Genomic DNA, 18,992 nt, shown 5'->3' with positions numbered 1-18,992 from the left:
AGGGCAAATGTGGCAGCCGAGCCCAAAGGCGCAAGAACCGTCCGGAAACGCCTGGCTGCAACCAGCAGGGGAAGTACCAGCTTCCTCCTCCTCCGCCCCCAAAACCAAGCCCAGGGACGGGTTTGGGCAGCACCCACATTCCTGGTGCGGAGCCGTGGGGCTGGGGGTGCTTGGTGGGGGCTCAGAGCAGGGCCAGGGCTGCCCCCAGCTGCTTGGGACACGCCGAGCCCCGCAGCCGCCGCGCCGCTCGGGGTTGAATTTCAGCCCGTGACCTGTTGCAACCGGCCCGTGCATGGAGAAACAACACCACCAGCGGGGCTGGGCTGGGCGGCTGCACCCCAAATCCCAAATGTGCAGGGTCTGCGCCCTCACCCCGCGATGCTGACCCTTGGCACGTGCAGCGGGGCAGCAAGGACGAGGGGACGGAGCCGTGGCCCCGCGCGTGAGTCAGCAGCGGCGGCGTCACGAGGAGGAGGGTGAGCGGGGCAGGAAGGGTGCGCGGAGGCGGGCGCAGCCGAGCTTTAAAAGTCCTCCTGGGGACGGGCTCGCCTCTGCGCTGGCTCCCGGCCATCCCGCCGTCCCCATGGCCCCCGCGCTGCCGCTGGCCCTGCTGGCCCTGCTGGCCCCGGGGCTGGCGGTGGCCCTGCCCGGCTGTGACTACCCGGCCCACCTCTGGTGCAGCTCGCGGGAGATCGCCGTCGCCTGCCAGGTCAGAGCCACGGGGCTGGTGCCAGGGCTGCCACCCCCTGGCTGCGGTGACAGCCCGGTGCGGGGGGACATGTCGCACCGAAACGGCACGAAGGGGAGCCTCTGCACCTGCTGGTGCTGAGCGGGGCTGGGGCCGGGTTGTGCGGGACCACGGCTGTGTAGTGTCAGTACCCGGTGCCTGAGCCGGCTCAGAGCATCCCTTTGGCACGGTGCAGGGATGCTCGGGGTCCCCGCATCCAGCTGGCCCCGCGGCACTCCCTGACATCCCTGGGGAAGAGTCCTGCTGCAGCCGGACCTCGATCCATCCCCGCGCTTTGTTGCCACTTCTCCTTTTTCAGCACGAACCAGCTTTTCAGCTTATTCTGCTGTGAATTGCCAGATGGTGAGACCTGCGATGGCGGGGCTGCCAGCACCCCGTGAGCCCGGACGGGCTGCAGCCCACCCGGCGGTGGGTGCTGTGCTCTGCCCAGGCGAGTCCTGGCCCCGTTGGCTGCACTTCTCCCCAAAATGCATCGGGGAAGTTCCTGTGGAAAGCCCCAGTGCTGTATGCCGGCGGCACGTGTAATCCTGCAGCCGCAGGAGGCCCCCAGCCTCTCTCACTTCCCTCCCAGCCCCGGGGGCTGCAAACACAGCCTCTTCTTGCCCCCATCCCAGCAGCTTTACCCCATCCCATGCACACACAGACGGCTGCAGCCTCACCCCGTTGCAGCCCTCTGTACCCCAAAACCTTCTGCACGCAGGCTGAGAGCCGCTGCGCCAACCTCTCGCACCCCACGGCTCCTCCCGTGGAGGTGAGCCTCTACTACGAGAGCTTGTGCCCGGCATGCCGGGGCTTCATGATCGAGCAGCTCTTCACCACCTGGCTGCTGCTGCCCAGCGAGACCATGAACATCACGCTGGTGCCGTACGGCAACGCGCAGGTAGGAGCCGGCGCGGCCCCGTGCCGTGCCCATGCCGCTGGTGCTGCCGGCCCCGCTCAGACCGGTTCGTCCCGCAGGAGAAGAAGGTCGGCGGCAAGTGGCAGTTCCAGTGCCAGCACGGCTCGGCGGAGTGTTTGGGCAACATGATCCAGGTGAGCCGCGCTGTCCCCGTCCTCATCCTGGTGCTGTGAGCACCGGGGGGGGGGACCCTCACCGCTGCCCCCCCCGTCCCTGCAGGCCTGCCTGATGCATGAGGCCGAGGACTTCACCACCTACTTCCCCGTCATCTTCTGCATGGAGTCGGGCACCTCCGCCACCAAAAACCTGGAGGCCGTACGTCCCTGTCCCCATCCCCCCACCACGGGGCCGCCCCCGCCACACTGACCCGCGCCCCGTGCCCCCCACCCGGCAGTGCCTGCAGGTCTACGCCCCGCAGCTGGACGCGGGGCGCATCACCGCCTGCGTGCAAGGGGACCTGGGGACCGCGCTGATGCACCGCAACGCCCAGCTGACGGAGGCGCTCGACCCGCCGCACCAATATGTCCCCTGGATCGTCGTCAATGGGGTAAGGGGGGGAGCTTGGGGCACTGGGGGGGGGGGGGGGTCCATGAGGAGCCCTTTATGACGAGCCCCCCGCCCCGGTGTCCTGCAGAAGCACACGGACGAGCTGCAGGAGCAGGCGCAGCGCTCGCTGCTGAGGCTGGTGTGCCAGCTCTACCAGGTGGGACGGGGACACGGGGGTGCCGGGGGGGGGCTGTGGGGACGTGCCCCCCGCCCTGCTGGCACTACTCGCTGCTCTGTGGCAGGGAGAGAAGCCCGAGGGCTGCCAGAGCACCGCGGCACCAAAGCCCAGGGCGGTCTGCAAGCACTGAGACACGGCGGATGTGGGCGGCTGGGAGCGCCGAGACGTGTGCAGGGAATAAAGAGAAATGTGTTGTGGAACGAGAAAAGCCTCCGGAGTGATGTGTTGGACGGGGAAGGGGCTGGGCGCTGGGGACGAGGCCTTGGGGACAACACGGGGCCATTGGGGAGTTCAGCCTCGCTACGTGTCATGGCGGCCGCCTGCTCCCCTGTACGTGTCATGGCGGCCTCCAGTGCTCCTGTACGTGTCATGGCGGCCGCCCGTGCTTCTCTGTACGTATCATGGCGGCCCCCTGTGCCCGGTACGTGTTATGGCGGCCGCCGGAAGCGGAAGTTGTCCGTACCTGGAGGCGCTCCCCCCTCTCCGTGGGCGGGCGGCGGAACGCGCGGCGGTGAGCGGGGAGGGGGGGGCGGAACTGGGGGGCACTGGGGGGCACTGGGGGAGCACGGGGGCCTGGGGGGGGCACCCCGTGGGGAACTGGGGTGCACAGGGGGAACTGGGAGGGCTGGAGGGTTCCATATGGAGTTACTGGGAGGGACCGGGGTAACTGGGAGATGGGGAGGGCGTGACTGGGGGCACGGATATAACTGGGGGGGGCTCGACGGGTTCCGGGCGGGGGCTGAAGGAGGTCTGGAAGGGCTCCCAGTGGGAACTGGGGGGTACAGGGGTAACTGGGGGGTTCCATATGGGGTTACTGGGAGGGACTGGGGTAACTGGGAGATGGGGAGGGGGGTGACTGGGGGCACAGATATAACTGGGGCGGCATCCGGGGGGGGGCGTGGGGCTGAAGGAGGACCGGGAGGGCTCCCAGTGGGAACTGGGGGGTACAGGGGTAACTGGGGGGACTGGGGGGTTCCATATGGGGTTACTGGGAGAGACTGGGGTAACTAGGAGATGGGGGGGGGTGACTGGGGGGCGTGGATATAACTGGGAGGGGTCCGGGGGGGACTGAAGGAGGACTGGGAGGGCTCCCAGTGGGAACTGGGGGGCACAGGGGTGACTGGGGGGCACAGCATGGCTAACTGGATGGGACTGGGGGGGTACATTAGGGGTGATTGGGGGGGGCTAGGGGTAATTGGGCAACTGGGGGAGTACCTAAGGGGTAAAGGGGGGGGGCACAGGGTGGCTGGGGGGCACTGGTGTGGCTGGGGGTGGCCCTGCAGGGGTAATGGCAGACTGGGGGGCCAACGGGGGAGGACTGGGCAGCACCGTGTGGCTAACTGGGGCGTACTGGAGGGGTCCATAGTGTAACTGGGGGAGACTGGGCAGCAGAGGGGGTGTCCAGCAGGGTTACCTGGGTCAGCCCCTGGGCTAACTGGGAGCACTGGGCCATACAGGACTGAAGAGCTGGGCGGGGGGCGAGCCGTGCCACAGCCGTGGGTCTGTCCCCATGTCCCCCCCCACCCCGCCGTGGGCACCGCCACCAGTTAACCCCCCCCCCCCCCCTCCCCCCCAGGGATGCTGGCGTGGGGCCGCCGGCTGCTGCAGCCCCTCTTCCGCGGCCGCCTGCTGCTGCTGACCAACACGGCGAGCTGCGGCGCGCTGCTGGCCGCCGGCGACACGCTGCAGCAGGCATGGCAGCTGCGCCGCGACCCCGAGGGCCAGCGCCAGGCGGCACGCACAGGTGACAAAGCCGGGGGGACAATGGGGGGAGCTGGGGCGGGGGGGGGGGGAGAAGCCATCCTGCTCCCAAAAACCTGGCTTAATTCCTGCCCTGCGTCGCTGGGGTTGGGATCGTGGCCGCTCTGTGGGTCCCCGGGGGCCGGATCCCGTTACGGGGCCGCATCAATAATGCAGGGGGGTGGTGGTGGGGGGGGTTGTCGCCTCGCAGGGCGCATGTTCGCCGTGGGCTGCAGCATGGGGCCGCTGATGCACTTCTGGTACCTCTGGCTGGACGCCGCCTTCCCGGCGCGGGGCGTGCGGGGGCTGAGGACGGTGCTGAAGAAAGTCCTCATCGACCAGCTGGTGGCATCGCCCGCGCTGGGTGCCTGGTACTTCCTAGGTGGGCTACAACGGGGGGTGACGCCCACCGCGGTGGTGACACCCATCCTGATGGTGACACCAGTCCTCGGCCACCCGAAATCCGCGAGGGCGCTGCTGACGCCGCCTCTCCCGCAGGCATGGGCACGCTGGAGGGCCAGAGCCTGGAGGCGAGCTGGGGGGAGCTCAAGGAGAAGTTCTGGGAGTTCTACAAGGTAAACCCGTCCCTTCGGCTCGTCCCCGAGCCCCTCGGGGTGCCCGGCTCCCCTGGGGGCAGCTGGTGGCTCTGTTCCCCCCCCCGCCCCCCCCGCAGGCTGACTGGTGCGTGTGGCCGGCGGCGCAGCTCCTCAATTTCCTCTACGTCCCCCCCAAATACCGGGTGGTTTATGTCAACGTGGTGACGCTGGGCTGGGACACCTACCTCTCCTACCTCAAGCACAGGGTGAGCTCCGGCCCCGGTCGCCCCGCGCGAGCCACGGCCCGGGTTGCAGCCCGCGAGCCCCTTTTTTCTTTTTTTGGATTTTTTTTTAGCCCAAACCAGCGCTGAGCACGGAGCAGGAGGCGCAGCGCGGGAGGCAGCGCGGCGCTGGGATGTAGCAGCGTGGAGAAGCTGCTCCTGAAGACGGCGATGTCTTCAGAAGCTCCTGCCCGTGCTGCTGGGGTCTCTGGGCAGCCAGCACCGCCGCGAGGTCGGGCAGGATCCGGCCCCGTGGCGGGCACGGCTGCAGCTCAGCGCAGGGCCTGGGAGCCATCGCTGGTGACAGCCACAGCCAGGGGCTGCTGCAGCCTGCGCAGATCTCGCTGGTTAACTTATTTACTGATTGCAATTAGGGGGCTGTACTTAACAAACGGGGTAGGGGAGCAGCGCTCAGCACCGGGGGGACAGTCCCAGCGTCTCCGGCCCCTTGTCCCCTCCTGCGCTCCCCTCACCAGGAGCCCTGGCGGAGCCCCCCCAAGCTGTGATTATGAAATTTGTTCTGGTTTCGGCCGTATTTGACAGAGGCAGAGCCAAAACTGAGGAGTTGGGGGGCAGTTCCCACTGCCGGTGGCACCTGCAACCAAATCATCCTGGGTGCCGCAGCACAAAGTCCTGTCCTTGCCCCTTGCAGCTCCCCAGCCACAATCGCCCCCCCCCCCCTCCCCCCACCAGGGACCCCATTTATTTTCAGCCTCCAGTGCCTCAAAATCTCATTTTCTAACACCTGAAAGGTGCCTTCCGTACAGCTCCAGCCTCATCCCTCCCCCTGCAGGGCACCGGGGGGGGAAATTAGCAGAATGCTAATTGTGAAACCAGGTAATTTTCCTCCTCAGCTTGAAATTGCCCCCAGCACGGTGCCCCCCCACTCCTAATCCCCCCTCCCCCCCCCCAAACGACCCGGAGCGCCTGGTGATCAGCATCGCTTTATTTCTTCACACCATTTCTTTTAATACAGTGATTTTTAGGAAATTGTACCCTTTTGACACTTTTTTTTTGACATTTGTACAGTACAGTGTTAACTCTTCCATCAGTAAACTTCACAAAAAATAGGAAAAGGGGAAGGGGAGGACCACGGTACCGCAGTGTGTGTGTGTGTGTGGGGGGGGAAACCTGTAAAATAAAGACACAGCGCTCCGGGAAAAAATAAATAGAGGGAAGCAAGACCTCGGGGTCGGTCACTGCTCGAGGAATATCCACTTATTCACAGTCTCCACAGAAGCACGTTACTATATGACCACGCAAGGAGCCGAGCGCGCTGCAGCGGTCGTGATGCTCGCCCCTCTCCCCGAGCCGGGGGGGGGTGTTTTTTGGGGGGGGGGAATGGTCCACGGGGCTTGGTCTGTGCTACAGCTCCGCCAGCCCCTTGCTTGCTCCTGGAACCTTTAAATTAAAGAGCTTGAGAAGTGCTGCTCACAAGGTAACCACACCGAGGAGAAGGGAACGCACCGACACGGGCACGGCACAGCGGGGGCACGCACACAGCGCCACGTCCTACGGCTATTTACAGGGACGCCGTCCTATGTACAGGGAGGAAGACAGCGGGGGGGGGGGGGGGGGGGGGGCGTAAATTAGCGTCTGTTTATACAAATGGGCAGGAGGTGGGGAGCAGCCAGCCAGCTGGGGAGGGGGCGCCGGGCAGCGAAAAGACCCCGGGGGGGGGGGGGGCTCTTCGGGCAGGCGCTGCCCCCGCTACGGGGACGGGGGTGTCGGGTCCCGGCCCCCCCTCCCCATCACCCCGCAAGCAAAACGGCAAAAAAAAAAAATAAAAAAATTGTTTTTCTGAGCGATTTGGGCTTGGAGAGCAATTAGAAGGGGGCGAGTTTCCTCCTACCATCCCAGGCTTAAAAATAAATAATGGGGAAAAGGGGGGGGGGGGGGGGGCACAGCCTAATTGACGGGGAGGGTGGGAAAAGGGCAGGCTCCAACCCTTTGGGAGCCTGCGAGGTATCAGCAGCAAAAAGCCCCCCCTGGGGGGAAAAAAAAAAGGGGGTGCTGGGGAGGGGGGGGACACACGTGCACCGACTGGGGGTGGGGGGTGGGGGGGGGCCCTAGCAGGCACAGTCCTGGTGCGGGGGGGCCTGCTGGTCCGTCAGCTGGGGGCCCTGCTTGGCGCCGGTGACGGCGGGGTCGGCCGTGTCCAGCGACTCCGACATCTTCTCGCAGATGATGTCCACCAGCCGCTCGAAGGTCTGCTTGACGTTGATGTTGTCCTTGGCGCTGGCCTCGAAGAACTCGAAGCCTGGAGATGGGGGGGAGGGGTTAATGATACTGGGGGGGGGGGGGGCGGCCCAGGACCCTGCTACGGCCCCGGTGATGCTCGCCGCCTACCCACCAGCAAGCACCGGGGCCGTTTCTCTGCTCCCCCCTCCTCTTCCTCCCATTAAATATTCACCGATGCTGGGGCTCAGCCTGCTCGGAGCAGGGCCGAATCCACCCCAAGCCCACCCCTCCTAGGGCGCAGCGGGGTTACGGTCCCCGAAACTGACCCAAAGCAGGCGTTCACGGTGCCACAACACCATTTTTTTGCTGGATATTGCCATAACATATATATTTTTTTTTGGTGCAGAGCCACCGTTTGCAATTTAAGCTGCGTTATCGCGCCGAGCCCGGAATTTTAATGAATTGCAGGTGGCGACGGGGGCCCCCCCCCCCCCCCCCCCCGGGCACTCACCCAGGTGCTCGGCGAGCTGCCGGCCCTTCTCCGCCGACACCACGCGCTCGTCCTCCATGTCACACTTGTTCCCCACCAGCAGGACCTGCGCGTTGTCCCACGAGTACGTCTTGATCTGGGTCGACCTTCGGGGGCGCGGAGGGACGAAAAAATGAAAATTAAAATAAAAAGGGGCACAAAGGGATGGGGGCGGGGGGGGGGGGGGGGAGGATATAGGACAATGGCACGGGGTAGGGGGGGGACCCGAGCACGGTGTCGGGGGGGCTCACCAGTCCTGCACGGCGTTGAAGGACTCCTCGTTGGTGATGTCGTACATCAGGATGAAGCCCATGGCCCCGCGGTAGTAGGCGGTGGTGATGGTGCGGTACCGCTCCTGCCCGGCCGTGTCCTGCGGCACGCGGGGAGCATCAGCCCCCGCCGACGGCATCCCCTCCCCAAAAGGGGGCAGCCCAACCCCATAAATCCCCCCCCTAAGACCCCATCCCTGGAAACGGGGCCGGGGCTCACCCAGATCTGCAGCTTGATGCGCTTGTCGTTCCGGTAGATGGTCTTGACCTTGAAGTCGATGCCGACGGTGCTGACGAAGGCGGGCGTGAAGGAGTCGTCGGCGTACCGGAAGAGGAACGAGGTCTTCCCCACGCTGCTGTTGCCGATGATGAGGATCTTGAACATGTAGTCGAAGTTCTGGTCCGAGGACTCCTTCTGCCCATAGCGGGAGTCGGTAGCGGACGCCATCTGCAAGGCGGGGGAGGCGGCGACGGCGCCGTGAGCCGGGCGCCTCCGCGGGGGACACCGGCGGGGACAACGTCCCCGGTGGCACCGGCATCACCGGTGGCATCGGGATCTCTCCAGGATAACCAACATCCCTGGTGGCACCAGCACCCCCGGGATAACCAACACCCCCCGGGGATAACCAACACCCCCGATGTCACCGGGGCTTCAGCACCGCTTCACATCAGCCGCGGTGGCACGGCACACGCGGGGACAGGCCACCACCGCCTCGCCGTCCCTGCTGCCACCCGTCCCCGCAGTGCCACCGGGCGCGCTGCCCCGGTGTACGGGTGGTCGGGGGGGAGGGGGGGGTGGGGGTCCTGACCCCCCGCGGGGGTGCAGATCCGCGGCCGTTCCTGCGTCTCCTCTGCAAAATGGCACCCGCGGCGGTGCCCCCGCAGGCTGCGCCGGGTGGGTGCTGCACGGGGGTGGGTGCAAGGTGCTGCGCGGGGGTGGGCGCAGGTGCAGCAGGGTGCTGCGGGATGCAGGGGGATGCTGGCGGGGTGGGGGGCTGGGTGCACGGTGCTGTCAGCAGGAAGGGTATACCGGGGGGGGGGGGGGGGGGGGAGTGGAGAGGACAGCACTGCCCTGCCCCTCCCCATGCACCCCCGGGTGCCCACCTTACACCGTGGCCTTCTGCAATGGTGGGGGCACTGAGAGACGTTCCCCCCCATCACTGCAATTCCCCCATCCTTGCTGCAACCCCCCCCTCCCTCACTGCAAATACCCCCCCTCCTTGCTGCAAATACCCCCCTCCCCATTGCAACGCCCCCCCCCTCTTGCTGCAAATCCCCCTCCCTAATTCCAACCCCCCCACCTCATTGCAACCCCCCCCTCGCTGCAAACCCCCCCACCCTCATTGCGACCCCCTCCCTCGCTGCAAATCCTCCTCCCTCGCTGCAAATACCCCCCCCATTCCAAACTCCCCCCTCATTTCACCCCCCCGCTGCTAACCCCCCCCTTATTGCAAACACCCCCCCCCCATTGCAAATCCCCCCTCCCTCATTGCAACCCCCCCCCCTTACTGCAACCCCCCCCCCCCCGCTGCGGTTGCAATCCCCGCCAGCTGGCGTGCAACGCCCTCCCCCCGCCTCCCCCCCCCAGCCCCAACCGGCCCGGTGCAATCCCCGGCGGCCCCTCCCGGCCCCGGTGCACGGAACCGGGAATGGGTTGGGGGGGGGGGGAGGGGGGGGGGGGGTCGGCAGTGGGGGAGGGGTAGGATTAAAGTGGGGGGGGGGGGGGCGCGGGGGCGCGCGCTCACCTCCAGCCCGCGCTCGCGCCGCGCCTCCCGCAGAACTGCAGCAGCGGCGCGCGCCGCCCCGCCGCTTGCAGAGCCCCGCTGACGTCAGCAGCGGGAGGAGGGGGGTGGGGGGGGGTGGGCGGGGCCTTGTATGCAAACGAGCCCCCCGGCTCCAGCTGATTCGGCGCCGATTCGGCGTTGATTGACGGCCGGCCCGTGCCCAGAGCGGAGGGGCGGGGGGGAGACGCCCCTCGCCTCCTCCCTCCCTCCCCCCCCCCACCCTCCTCTCCCGGTGTGCGCCCCCCCCCCTCGCGGCTCGCGGTGGTGCGGCCCGGCTGCGCAGCGGGTGGGGGGCGGAACGTACCATGTGCACCTGTGGGGGGGGGGGGGGGGGGGGAGGCGGGAGGGGTTATTCCCTGTCGAAGGGGTGGACAATCTGTCACAGTGCCCCCCTGTCGCGATATGGCTCCCTGTCCCGACTGAGGACCGCCAGGGTGGTTTCCCGTCCCTCAGGCCCCGTGCCCCCAGTCCTCGCGGGCCGTGAGGCGAGGCCCTGAGGTGGGCCGCAGGTGGGCGGCCATGGCGGCCCCGCGTCCTCCCTCGCCCTCTGAGGCGCTCGGCGGGATTAGGCGGCGCAGCAGATGGCGGGGGCGCGGGGCTCACCGGGACACGGCCCTCCCCAGGGCTGCACAACCCCAGCCTCGACCCCGCAGCCTCCTCCGAGGCCGTCCGTGCCCCTCGTCACCACCCCACGAACACACATCGGGCATGGCGCGCCCAGCCGCCTCCTCTCCCTCACCCCTCAGGTGCCGGCGCAGCCCCAAGGAGCCTGCGGGATGGCGGAGCCGGGCACCGCACCGAGCCCCGAGGAGCGGGATGTGTGTGTGTGGGGCCTGCGGGATGCCCGAGCCCGACACCCCGGGCTGCAGCCTGCCAGCCGCTGGAGGGCACCATCCAGTTGGGTGCTGGGCGCCCGGCGGCAGCACCCATGGCGGGGACGCTCCGACAGCCCGCAGGCAGCACCACCGCCCTCCTTGGCACGGCGTCGCCTCAGTGAAGGGTTTTTTTTTTGGCTGACATCCTCCCAGCTCCCAGCTTGCTGGAGCTGGGCGCTGTACGGTGTACCTGGTCCCTGTGGGGCTGACGGTCACAGCCCCGCTCCATCAGCAGGGCTGCGGGGCCGCCGAGCACCTGCCTGCCGAGCAGGGATGGCGCAGAGCCACCCGCCAGCCCCTGTGGCACCCGTCGCTCCCAGCCGAGCCCCAGAAACCTGACGTTTCCTTCCCATCGCGGCCCCTCGCCGTGGCCCCGCTATCAAAGGGGGGATTTGGGGTGTGGGGAGGGCAGGGGGGGCAGTGGGGACCCCCCTGCTGCACTGGGGTGAGGGCTGGCAGGGCCCCACGCAGCAGGGCCGGGCAGGAGGGCAGTGCCGTGGGTGGGGACGTGTTTGCAGATAAATCACCCTCGGGAGCAATGCGGAAGAGCAGGGAACAGGCTCCGCGCCGCGCCAAGCCGGCGATTAAATATTTACCTTAGCCGGTTGTGTTTGCCAGTGATGGATCGACATTTCCAGGGAGGAGCTCGCTTTTGTTCAAACACAAGAGCAGGGCCCTCCCCGGGGCCTGGCAGGCAATGGGGCCACCAACCACGCCGGTCCCTGGGGATGGAGGCCCCAGGGTGCTGCCCGACCACAGCGCCTAGACGCCAAGCACCAGCACAGCCAGAGCTCCCGTGGAAGCACAGCGAAAAAAGGAGTTCAGAAGGATCACATTTAGGGGGGAACAAACCAGGTTTAATATCTGGAGGGTGAAGGAAGAAACCGAAACGACCCCGGGGGCTGCCCCGTTCCCTGCAGAGACACGTGGGGCTGCAGCGCCCGGCGGGGCCCAAAGTGCAAAGTATAAGTGCAGCATTTCGGGTGCTGGTCACAGTCGGAGCAGCTTCTGCCACAGAAACGCGTGAGTGCGCCTAGGTGAGGCTGGTATTAAAAAGTGAGCTACAAAAGGCTTTAAAAAGTGACCCCATCCCCAAATAAATAAACCCCCTGACTCGTGCCCAAGCAGCCAGCATCGTGCCCTGGTGCCCGGCCACGTGCCCTGACACCGGGGAGCCTCATGCCACCCAGACACCCAAACACTTTTGGCTGTGCCTGGCACAACGGGGGACATCTCCCCAGGGAGCCACAGTGTGCCCAGGGCTGGGACAGGGCAGGAGCAAAGCACCCGTTTGCAGGCGACGGGGGACCTTTCCCAGCACCTGGACGTCGGGACGCTGGGTGGGAGCAGGGGACAGTCAGGAGGGAATGAGCAGTGGTGTCCTTGTGCCCATCGGTACCTGCCCAGCTGCCGTGTGGGGACATTCCTCAGGTCCCTCCGCATCCCGACGGCCGCCCCGGTCCCAGCGGTGACGATGCCAGGAGCCTGGGGTGCCCGTGGCACTCGCTGGGGCAACGCCGTGTCCCACGTCCCTGTGGCAGCGACGGGACCTGCTGGCCGGGGCCACTACGTGCCCAGGGGCAGGAATGTGACGTTGCCCTCCGTGTCCAGGCACAGCTCCTGGCTGCCCTCGGAGCCTGGCGCTGAGCTGCCACCGTCGTTCGTCAGCGTCCCCTCCAGCGCCCGCCGGTTGTCCACGTCCCCGGGGCACCCACCCTGGGGCAAGTCCCGGTCCCTGGAGCCAGGTGAGAGGCGCTCGGTGTCGGCCGACTCCGAGTCATCCGTGGCCGGCGTCTTGGAGCCACTGTTGTCCTCGTCCAAGGGGCTCTCGGGCCCCTCCAGCTCCGTGTCCGACTCGCCCTCCTCCTCCTCCAGCGTCATCTCGAACTGGAACTTGTCGGTGGCGGCGGGGGGCACCCCGGGACCCTCGGGAGGTGGGGAGGGGCTGCGCGGGATCATGCTCTGGTACCACTCCCGGTTGTCCTCCAGCGTGTCCAGGATCTCCTGGGCATCGGGGTGCACCAGGTCGGCCCAGGTCTCCCACAGCGGGTGGGCGATGAAGTCGATGAAGCCCACCTGCGGGAAGGCAGAGCTCAGCACCCACCACGGCCCCATGGCCCCCCAGCCCCGCGCCGTGCCCCCCACCTGGGACTTCTCCACGGAGGCGGTGTGCTTGTCGCACATGGGGCTGATCTCCATCCCCTTCTCCCGCTCACGGTCACCCTGGCGGAAGAACTCCTCCATGATGCGGTCGGTCCACTGCCGGTACAGCTCCAGCGGCTTGGTGGGGTTGCTGAGGTCGGCGCAGTGCACCATGTTCTGCAGCACCTGCACGGCCACCGCACCGCTCGCCCAACGGCCCTCGTCCCCCAGGGCCACCGTCACGGGTCCTGGGGCACCTTGTCCTGGGTGCCCCCCTTGGTGGCGGCCAGCTGGGGTTGGTGGTGGCACCAAAGAGGATGTCCCGAAGCCAGGACCCGATGCCACGGGCTGCAGAAACGTTTCCCTGCCCGCGTCCCCGAGCCCACCTGGATGCGGTCGGAGTAGTTATCCAGCAGCAGCACCCCCAGGCTGGTCACCTTCTTGGTCTCCACCATGGTCTTCAGATCCGCCAGCAGGTTCATGTGCTTGGACATGTCCGTGGCCAGCACCTGGGCAGGGCGAGCAGGACACGCGGCTCAGCCTGACCCCACCACGAAGCCCCCCCAGCCCAGCACCCCGGGGCGGTCCGGGCCCCCCGTACCATGTCGATGGCCATTTTACGGAGCGACTGCCTCTGCTTCTTGCTCAGGTTCTGGAAGATGTCGCAGTTCTCCTCCTGGAGGAGCTTGAAGCCCACGGCTAGGTGGTGGTTCTCCAGCACCGAGGCGTCGTTGTACATCAGCGCCAGCTCCGAGTCTGCGAGATGGCACCGGTCACCCCGGGACGGCCTGGGGACACCGGGGGTCCCCTACACCCCCTCACCCCCTCCCCGCCTCCTGGCTCACTGGTGTTGATGAGGAACTGGTTGGAGACCCCGGGGTGGTCGACGTCGTGGATGGCGCTGGCGAAGATGGCAGCCATGATCTCCAGGTCTGTGAAGACGGCCTGGGAACGGGGGAAAAAGGCAGCACAGACGGGTTACGGCCCCGGTGCGGGTGCTCAGCAACCCGGAGGAACCACGGCTCACCTCCAGCGCCGGCGTGGAGAGGAGGACGTGGGTGGACTGGGCCACGTCGGCGGCGTGGATGTTGTTGTGGTAGGCCACGTCGGCGTGGTAGTGGTCCTCCAGCGTCAGCATGTAGGTGATGAAGGTGTCGGCGGGGATGCGGAAGGTCTTCATCAGGTCGCGCTCCTGCGGGGAAGGCGGGAGGTGGCTGGTCCCCGTTTGGGATACGGGGACGGGGACGGGGACGGCCCCCGGGGGGCTCACCTGGAAGATGCTGTACATGATGACCGTCAGCGGGCGGTTGCCCGAATACTCGGCGACTTTGAACACGTCCAGACCCCACTTGTTGGTGTCCTCCAGCTCCTGGGGCGGGGGGGGAGGGGGGGGGGGGGGTCAGAAGGACAAGGGGGGTCTGCGGGGACTGGTGCCGGGGACCCCACAATGGGATCGGGACCCCCCCGCGGTGGGCGCTGGGGCTCACCTTGGCCAGCAGCCCCTCGTGGTCCGTGCGCACCCCGAAGCGAGGGATGCCGGCGGCGGCGAGGCTGGAGCCGTGCGTGAGCTTCCTGACGCCGCTGATCTGCGACATGGGGCGCTTCTTCCGCTCCTTCTCCTTGTCCTTGGGCAGCGCCGAGGGGATCTCCACCTCGTGCTGCTTGTCTGGGGGGGGGGGCGGTGAGCGGGGGGAGCCCGGCCCACCCCCCCTCGTGGATCCCCCCCCCCCCCCGATTGACGTCAGCCGGCGGGGATAGCACCGCGATGCCATGGCAACGGGGGGGGCGCGCGGGGGGATGCCGGGAGCTTCCCCCACCCGTCTGCAGCGGGGTCTGGGCCCCCCCGGGGTCCCCCCCGTGCAGGGAGAGCCCTGGGCAGGCCGCCCGCCCTTGCACCAGCGTGCACCAGTCTGCACCAGTCTGAACCAGACCAGTGTGCACCAGTCTGCGCCAGCGTGCACCAGTATGCACCAGCGTGCACCAGTCTGCACCAGCATGCGCTAGCGTGCACCAGCTTACACGAGCCTGTACCGGCGTGCACCAGTATACACCAGTCTGCACCAGCACTCACAGCCAGCACAAAGGCTGTGACACCCCCATGGAGACACCTGAGAAAGCGCCCCCCCCCCCCCCCGCCCCGCTCCCCTGTATAAATATTTTCATTTTTTTGCCCCAAACAAGCCGCCCCAGCTGCCGGCACTGTCCCCACGGACGCCCGGCGCTGCAGGGCACAGCGCCGAGGTGCTGGGCCCCGGGGCAGGATTCGCGCCCGGCTCCTCGCAGACCCCGCTGCGTGCTCCCCGAGCTGCAGGGGGGGGGGGGCGTGTGGGCAGCCCCGGCCCCCCCCTGGGTGTGTGTGGGGGGGGTACTCACCCAGGAAGGTGCTGGAGATGTACTCGGAGACCTGGTTCCCCGAGCGGCTGGTCTCCGAGAGGTGCGACAGCTCCCGGTTCAGCATCCGCTTAAACTGCGGGCGGCGGCGGGGGCTCAGCCACAGGTGGGGGCCACACATCCCCGCCGCCGCCCCACCCCCCCCACCCCCCCCGGGGGGGTCTGTCCTCACCCCGGGGGGGTCTCGTGGGGTGCCCTTACCTTGTTGGAGGCCATCTCGCTGACCGAGTGCCTGGTCTGCAGCGTCTCCAGCTGGTCCAGGCACCAGTCCAGCTCCTCCAGGGTCTCCAGCGAGAGCTTCTGCTGGGCATCCTCTGCCGGGGGCAGCCACCGCGTCGCCGCCGGGCACGGGGACGCACGGGGGGTCCCGACCCCGCCGTCCCCACCCCGGGATGTTCACGTGTCCCCCTTCCCCGGGACCACGGAGGGCCACGGTGGGTGGCCAGGGCCGGGGACCGGTGCTGAGCATCCCCGTGCGGCTGGGCTCGAGGCGGCCGCATGGTCCCCGGCACGCAGCGTGGTGGTGGTGGTGGTGGAGTGGGGGGGGGGGGTGGAACGTCACCTCGAGGTGACGCCCAGCCCGGGGCTCCTGCGGGGCCCCGCTCGACGCCCGGGGTTTTTATTAATGGAAGGTTTGACGTCAACCGGAGCCTTTCCACCGCCGCCGCCACCGCACCAAGGGCGGACGGGCAGCAGGAGCCGCTGAAAACCCGACATGGATCCCAAAGGGCAAAGCCACCGCTCTGCCCCGGGTGCTGGGGACACCGCTGTGCCCTGTGGGTGCCGGCACGCCCCGTCCCCAGGTGCGGGGACAGCCAGCCGACCCCAAAAGCATCCCCTTATTTTCCCGTCGGGGGCACTCACCGGAGAGGCTGGCCTTGCTCGCGGAGGGGAGGCTGCTGCTCGAGGCTCGCCTGCGAAACGCACGGGGCTGAGCGGCCGGGATGCCACGAGCTGTGCCCCCCCGCCTCGAGCTGTGCCCCCCCGCCTTGAGCTGTGACCCCCCCACACATCGCCCTCCCCACCCCGCACCCCGCTCACTTGGTGCCGGCGCGGTCCTGGAGGTGCATCAGCACCGCGAAGTTGCTGCGGATGGTGCGGAGGCTGGCCAGGACCTAGGGGGGACAGAGGGGGGGGGCTGGGGCCGGGCTGTAACCCCCCCGTCCCCCCGCCCCTGCATGCTGGGGACACGGGGACGCGTCCCCTCCTCGCCACGGGGCCGTACCTGGGCGAACGGCGTGACGATCATGTCCTCGCCGTGCCTGCGGGGAGCAAAGGGGCGCGTGAGCTGGGGGGGGGAGACCTGGGACGGGGGGGGGGACCTGGGGGGGGACAGGGGGGAACTCACAGGTCGCTGGCGATGGAGGAGTTGCGGGACATGGCCTTGGGGGACAGGTCGTAGTCGCTGTCGGAGCGGTAGAGGAAGGACTCGCGGCGCTGGCCGTGGCTGAAGGTGCCCTGCAGCACCAGCCCCGCGCCCGGGCTGGCCTGGGGGTCCAGCGCACCCCTGCCCGGGAGGCCATTCTCCAGGTCGAAGCTGCGAGGGGACAGGGGACAAGGCTGGAACAGGGCGGGCGGCCTCGGCGGTGTCGCGGGGACCTCATCTGAGAGGTGCTGGGGACACCGCTGCCGTCCCCGTTCACAGCCAGGGCAAGGCTGGGCTGCCACCTTCGGACACAGGGACACCAAGGGACACCCTGCGGAGAGCAGCGACCCCCCCCCAAACGCACGGCAAACAGCCGGGCACGTCCCCAGCGGTGCCACCAGCCGAGGACAACGGTTGTCCCCCAGCCCAGCTGCAGACAACGGGAGCTTTGGGACACGGCACCGGGCTTGCCGGGCTCTCTGTGCCCCATCCCAGCTTGGTGGGGACACCGGTCACCGCGCAGCCTGGTCCCTTTGCCCCGGTGCTGAGCGCGGGCACAACTCGGTGCTCATGGAGCCACCGGGTGGCACGGCGGGGTCCAGGCGGGTTGTCCCTTGTCACCGGGCTAGGACAGGAGCCCCAGCTCTTGACACAGGGCTCCTGGCTCCGGAGAGCCCGGGGAGGGCCGGCTCCTGCCCGTCACTCCCCGTGTCCCCGGCGCCGTGATCCCCAATCGCCGCGAGTCCTCGAAAGCCTCCGTCAGCCTCTGCTCGGGGAGCCACGTCCCATGGGGGACAGCGTCCCGGCCAGGCACCGAGCCAGGGGACATCGAAGGACAGAAACCACCAAGGAAGCCAAGCTCTGGTCCTTGGGGACGTGCTGGTGGTGGCCTGGTGCCATCCCGGGCAGAGCCACCCCGCAGCCGTGCGGACCCCGGGCTCGCAGGGGGGACGGGAGACGTGGGGACAGAGATGGTGGCCCTGCGGTGTCCCCTCAGCAGCTGCCACCCCGCTGGCCCTGGGGTCATGGGAAAGGCTGCGCACGGGGACGCAGCGAGGGCCACCCAGCTCCTGTCCCCTCCCGGAGCCGCCACCCCCACGGGGACAGGGACGAGCCACCCTGGGGAGAGAGCACGGCCACACGTCCCCGTCCCCGTCGCGCCGCTGGGACCTACCTGATGCAGGAGTGCCTCCGGGACGGGCAGCGGCTCCCCGGCTGCATGCCCCCGGCCCCGCTGCGCCCAGCGCCGCGTCCAGCCCTCCCGCAGCCCCTTGTCCTGCCTCTGCCTCGCGTCCCCGATGGTACCGGGGACACAAAGCCCCATTGTAGCTCCTACAGCCCCGCGCGTGAATTGTGGGTTTGTTCCCCCCTCTCCGGCACGGCGCGGCCACCTCCGACCCCGCTGCCACCCCAGGGGACAGCCCCGACCCCGGGCACGGCGTCACCGGGAGGACGAGGCGGGGGGGGGGGGGGGGACACACACGGGGTCCCCACCGGTGGCCGTGCCCCACACGGGGAATGGGACCGGGGGGCACGGCCAGGACGGTGGCCCCGGGAGGGCTGGTGCCGAATTCAGAAATACTTTCCATGCCGAGCGGTGTCGGGCAGCGGGGGGGGGCTGGGGGGGCCGCTATAAATAGCTGCTGTTGCCACTGAGGAGGGATCTGCTGATCCCCACGTCGCCCCAGCACCCGCGGGCACCCACGGGCGCCCACACGGGGGCTGCGTGGCCCTGCTGGGGGTCGCTGCCTCCTTCCCCTCTTGCTGTGCCGAAAAAAAAAGCCCCCCCCGCCATTTGGGGCCACGGGGGCAAATGCCGCAGCACACAAAGCCCCCCCCCCCACCTCCCCCCCGGCCCTGCTGGGTCCCAGCGGTGCAACGAGCGCGCCCGTGCTCAGCCAGCATCGCCCCCTGCCCCGCTCAGCCCTGTGGGCACGGGGGGGCTCAGCCCCACGTCCCGCCAGGCACACAGATGAGGGGGACACATGGCAGCAAATTTGGGGGGGGGGGGGTGTCCATGCCGACCCCGTCCCCGCATCCCACCGCCTCCTCCCCCCCCCAAGGACCCCCTCGCCGGGGTCCCCCCCCCCTTACCAGAGGGGATGCGCCACGGTGAAGCGCCGCTGCAGGCGGATGCTCTGGTTCACCAGGAGCTTCCTGAAGAGCACGGGGGAATTGCGGGGGGACCCGCGGGGGGACCCCACGGGCGAAGCCCCCGGGGAGGGCAGCATGGCGCCGCTCAGGGCGCTCCGGCGCGCCGGCGGGGGTCCGGCCCCATGGGCGCAGCGGGGGGACGGGGACCCGAGCGGCGGGGAGCTGCTGCCCGCCGGTGAGGAGCAGGAAGCGCGCGGCTGTCCCAGCCCTCGCAGCCCCGGGAAAGTTTCCATCCCCCTCCCGCCCGCGCCTGGGAAATTAAACAACTGTCTGGCTCGGGCGGCCGGCGCACGGAGCGGACCCCCCCCAGCGTCCCGCTTGGCTCCATCAGTCCCGCGTGTGTGCCTGGCTCGCCGGGCACGTGGCCACCCGTT

General features: G+C 68.5%; 4 protein-coding genes across 5 annotated transcripts; 2 read left to right on the top strand and 2 right to left on the bottom strand.

The window, feature by feature from the left end:
* Positions 1–456: 456 nt before the first annotated feature.
* On the top strand, positions 457–2,578 carry IFI30 (IFI30 lysosomal thiol reductase). Its single transcript, XM_035567743.2, has 7 exons — positions 457–709; positions 1,449–1,628; positions 1,706–1,780; positions 1,866–1,961; positions 2,041–2,193; positions 2,281–2,349; positions 2,435–2,578. Exons 1-7 carry the CDS (start codon positions 584–586, stop codon positions 2,498–2,500), a joined length of 765 nt encoding a protein of 254 aa, XP_035423636.1. The 5' UTR covers positions 457–583; the 3' UTR covers positions 2,501–2,578.
* A 257-nt stretch (positions 2,579–2,835) lies between these two features.
* On the top strand, positions 2,836–6,252 carry MPV17L2 (MPV17 mitochondrial inner membrane protein like 2). Of its 2 annotated transcripts, none has more exons than XM_035567742.2 (6): positions 2,836–2,881; positions 3,947–4,114; positions 4,322–4,492; positions 4,609–4,685; positions 4,784–4,912; positions 5,002–6,252. In XM_035567742.2, the coding sequence occupies exons 2-6, from the start codon at positions 3,949–3,951 to the stop codon at positions 5,065–5,067; spliced, it is 609 nt and encodes a 202-aa protein (XP_035423635.1). In that variant the 5' UTR covers positions 2,836–2,881; positions 3,947–3,948; the 3' UTR covers positions 5,068–6,252. The 2 variants fall into 2 exon arrangements, with proteins under 2 accessions (XP_035423635.1, XP_050571537.1); XM_050715580.1 differs by lacking the exon at positions 2,836–2,881 and adding an exon at positions 3,080–3,118 and having other exon boundaries at positions 5,002–5,807.
* Positions 6,253–6,996: 744 nt separating this feature from the next.
* RAB3A (RAB3A, member RAS oncogene family) lies at positions 6,997–9,712 on the bottom strand. The gene is made up of 5 exons (XM_035567741.2): positions 9,652–9,712; positions 8,127–8,354; positions 7,889–8,007; positions 7,620–7,744; positions 6,997–7,187 (listed from the first exon to the last, which is right to left on the bottom strand). Exons 2-5 carry the CDS (start codon positions 8,352–8,354, stop codon positions 6,997–6,999), a joined length of 663 nt encoding a protein of 220 aa, XP_035423634.1. The 5' UTR covers positions 9,652–9,712.
* A 2,419-nt stretch (positions 9,713–12,131) lies between these two features.
* On the bottom strand, positions 12,132–18,695 carry PDE4C (phosphodiesterase 4C). The gene is made up of 15 exons (XM_035567755.1): positions 18,559–18,695; positions 16,447–16,635; positions 16,324–16,360; positions 16,140–16,213; positions 15,963–16,012; positions 15,300–15,412; positions 15,081–15,174; positions 14,195–14,373; positions 13,978–14,076; positions 13,735–13,899; positions 13,553–13,652; positions 13,309–13,463; positions 13,094–13,216; positions 12,711–12,893; positions 12,132–12,641 (listed from the first exon to the last, which is right to left on the bottom strand). The coding sequence occupies exons 1-15, from the start codon at positions 18,693–18,695 to the stop codon at positions 12,132–12,134; spliced, it is 2,208 nt and encodes a 735-aa protein (XP_035423648.1).
* Positions 18,696–18,992: the final 297 nt, after the last annotated feature.

The sequence above is a fragment of the Cygnus atratus genome, chromosome 26 (genome assembly GCF_013377495.2).
Source record: "Cygnus atratus isolate AKBS03 ecotype Queensland, Australia chromosome 26, CAtr_DNAZoo_HiC_assembly, whole genome shotgun sequence".
Taxonomy (NCBI): Eukaryota; Metazoa; Chordata; class Aves; order Anseriformes; family Anatidae; genus Cygnus; species Cygnus atratus.
The sequence above is the reverse complement of the archived record's forward strand: the minus strand, read 5'-3'. Positions and strand labels throughout refer to the sequence as shown.

Coding starts and splice junctions, on each gene's coding strand:
- IFI30 (XM_035567743.2), top strand. CDS start 584: ATGGCCCCCGCGCTGCCGCTGGCCCTGCTGGCCCTGCTGGCCCCGGGG. Junction 1,629..1,705: donor TGCCGTACGGCAACGCGCAG/GTAGGAGCCGGC, acceptor TTCGTCCCGCAG/GAGAAGAAGGTCGGCGGCAA. Junction 1,781..1,865: donor GTTTGGGCAACATGATCCAG/GTGAGCCGCGCT, acceptor CCGTCCCTGCAG/GCCTGCCTGATGCATGAGGC.
- MPV17L2 (XM_035567742.2), top strand. CDS start 3,949: ATGCTGGCGTGGGGCCGCCGGCTGCTGCAGCCCCTCTTCCGCGGCCGC. Junction 4,115..4,321: donor GCGCCAGGCGGCACGCACAG/GTGACAAAGCCG, acceptor GTCGCCTCGCAG/GGCGCATGTTCGCCGTGGGC. Junction 4,913..5,001: donor TCTCCTACCTCAAGCACAGG/GTGAGCTCCGGC, acceptor ATTTTTTTTTAG/CCCAAACCAGCGCTGAGCAC.
- RAB3A (XM_035567741.2), bottom strand. CDS start 8,354: ATGGCGTCCGCTACCGACTCCCGCTATGGGCAGAAGGAGTCCTCGGAC. Junction 7,745..7,888: donor TTCAACGCCGTGCAGGACTG/GTGAGCCCCCCC, acceptor GCGCCCCCGAAG/GTCGACCCAGATCAAGACGT. Junction 7,188..7,619: donor GCAGCTCGCCGAGCACCTGG/GTGAGTGCCCGG, acceptor CCCCATCTCCAG/GCTTCGAGTTCTTCGAGGCC.
- PDE4C (XM_035567755.1), bottom strand. CDS start 18,695: ATGCTGCCCTCCCCGGGGGCTTCGCCCGTGGGGTCCCCCCGCGGGTCC. Junction 14,077..14,194: donor ACGAGGGGCTGCTGGCCAAG/GTGAGCCCCAGC, acceptor CCCCCGCCCCAG/GAGCTGGAGGACACCAACAA. Junction 13,900..13,977: donor TCATGTACAGCATCTTCCAG/GTGAGCCCCCCG, acceptor CCTTCCCCGCAG/GAGCGCGACCTGATGAAGAC.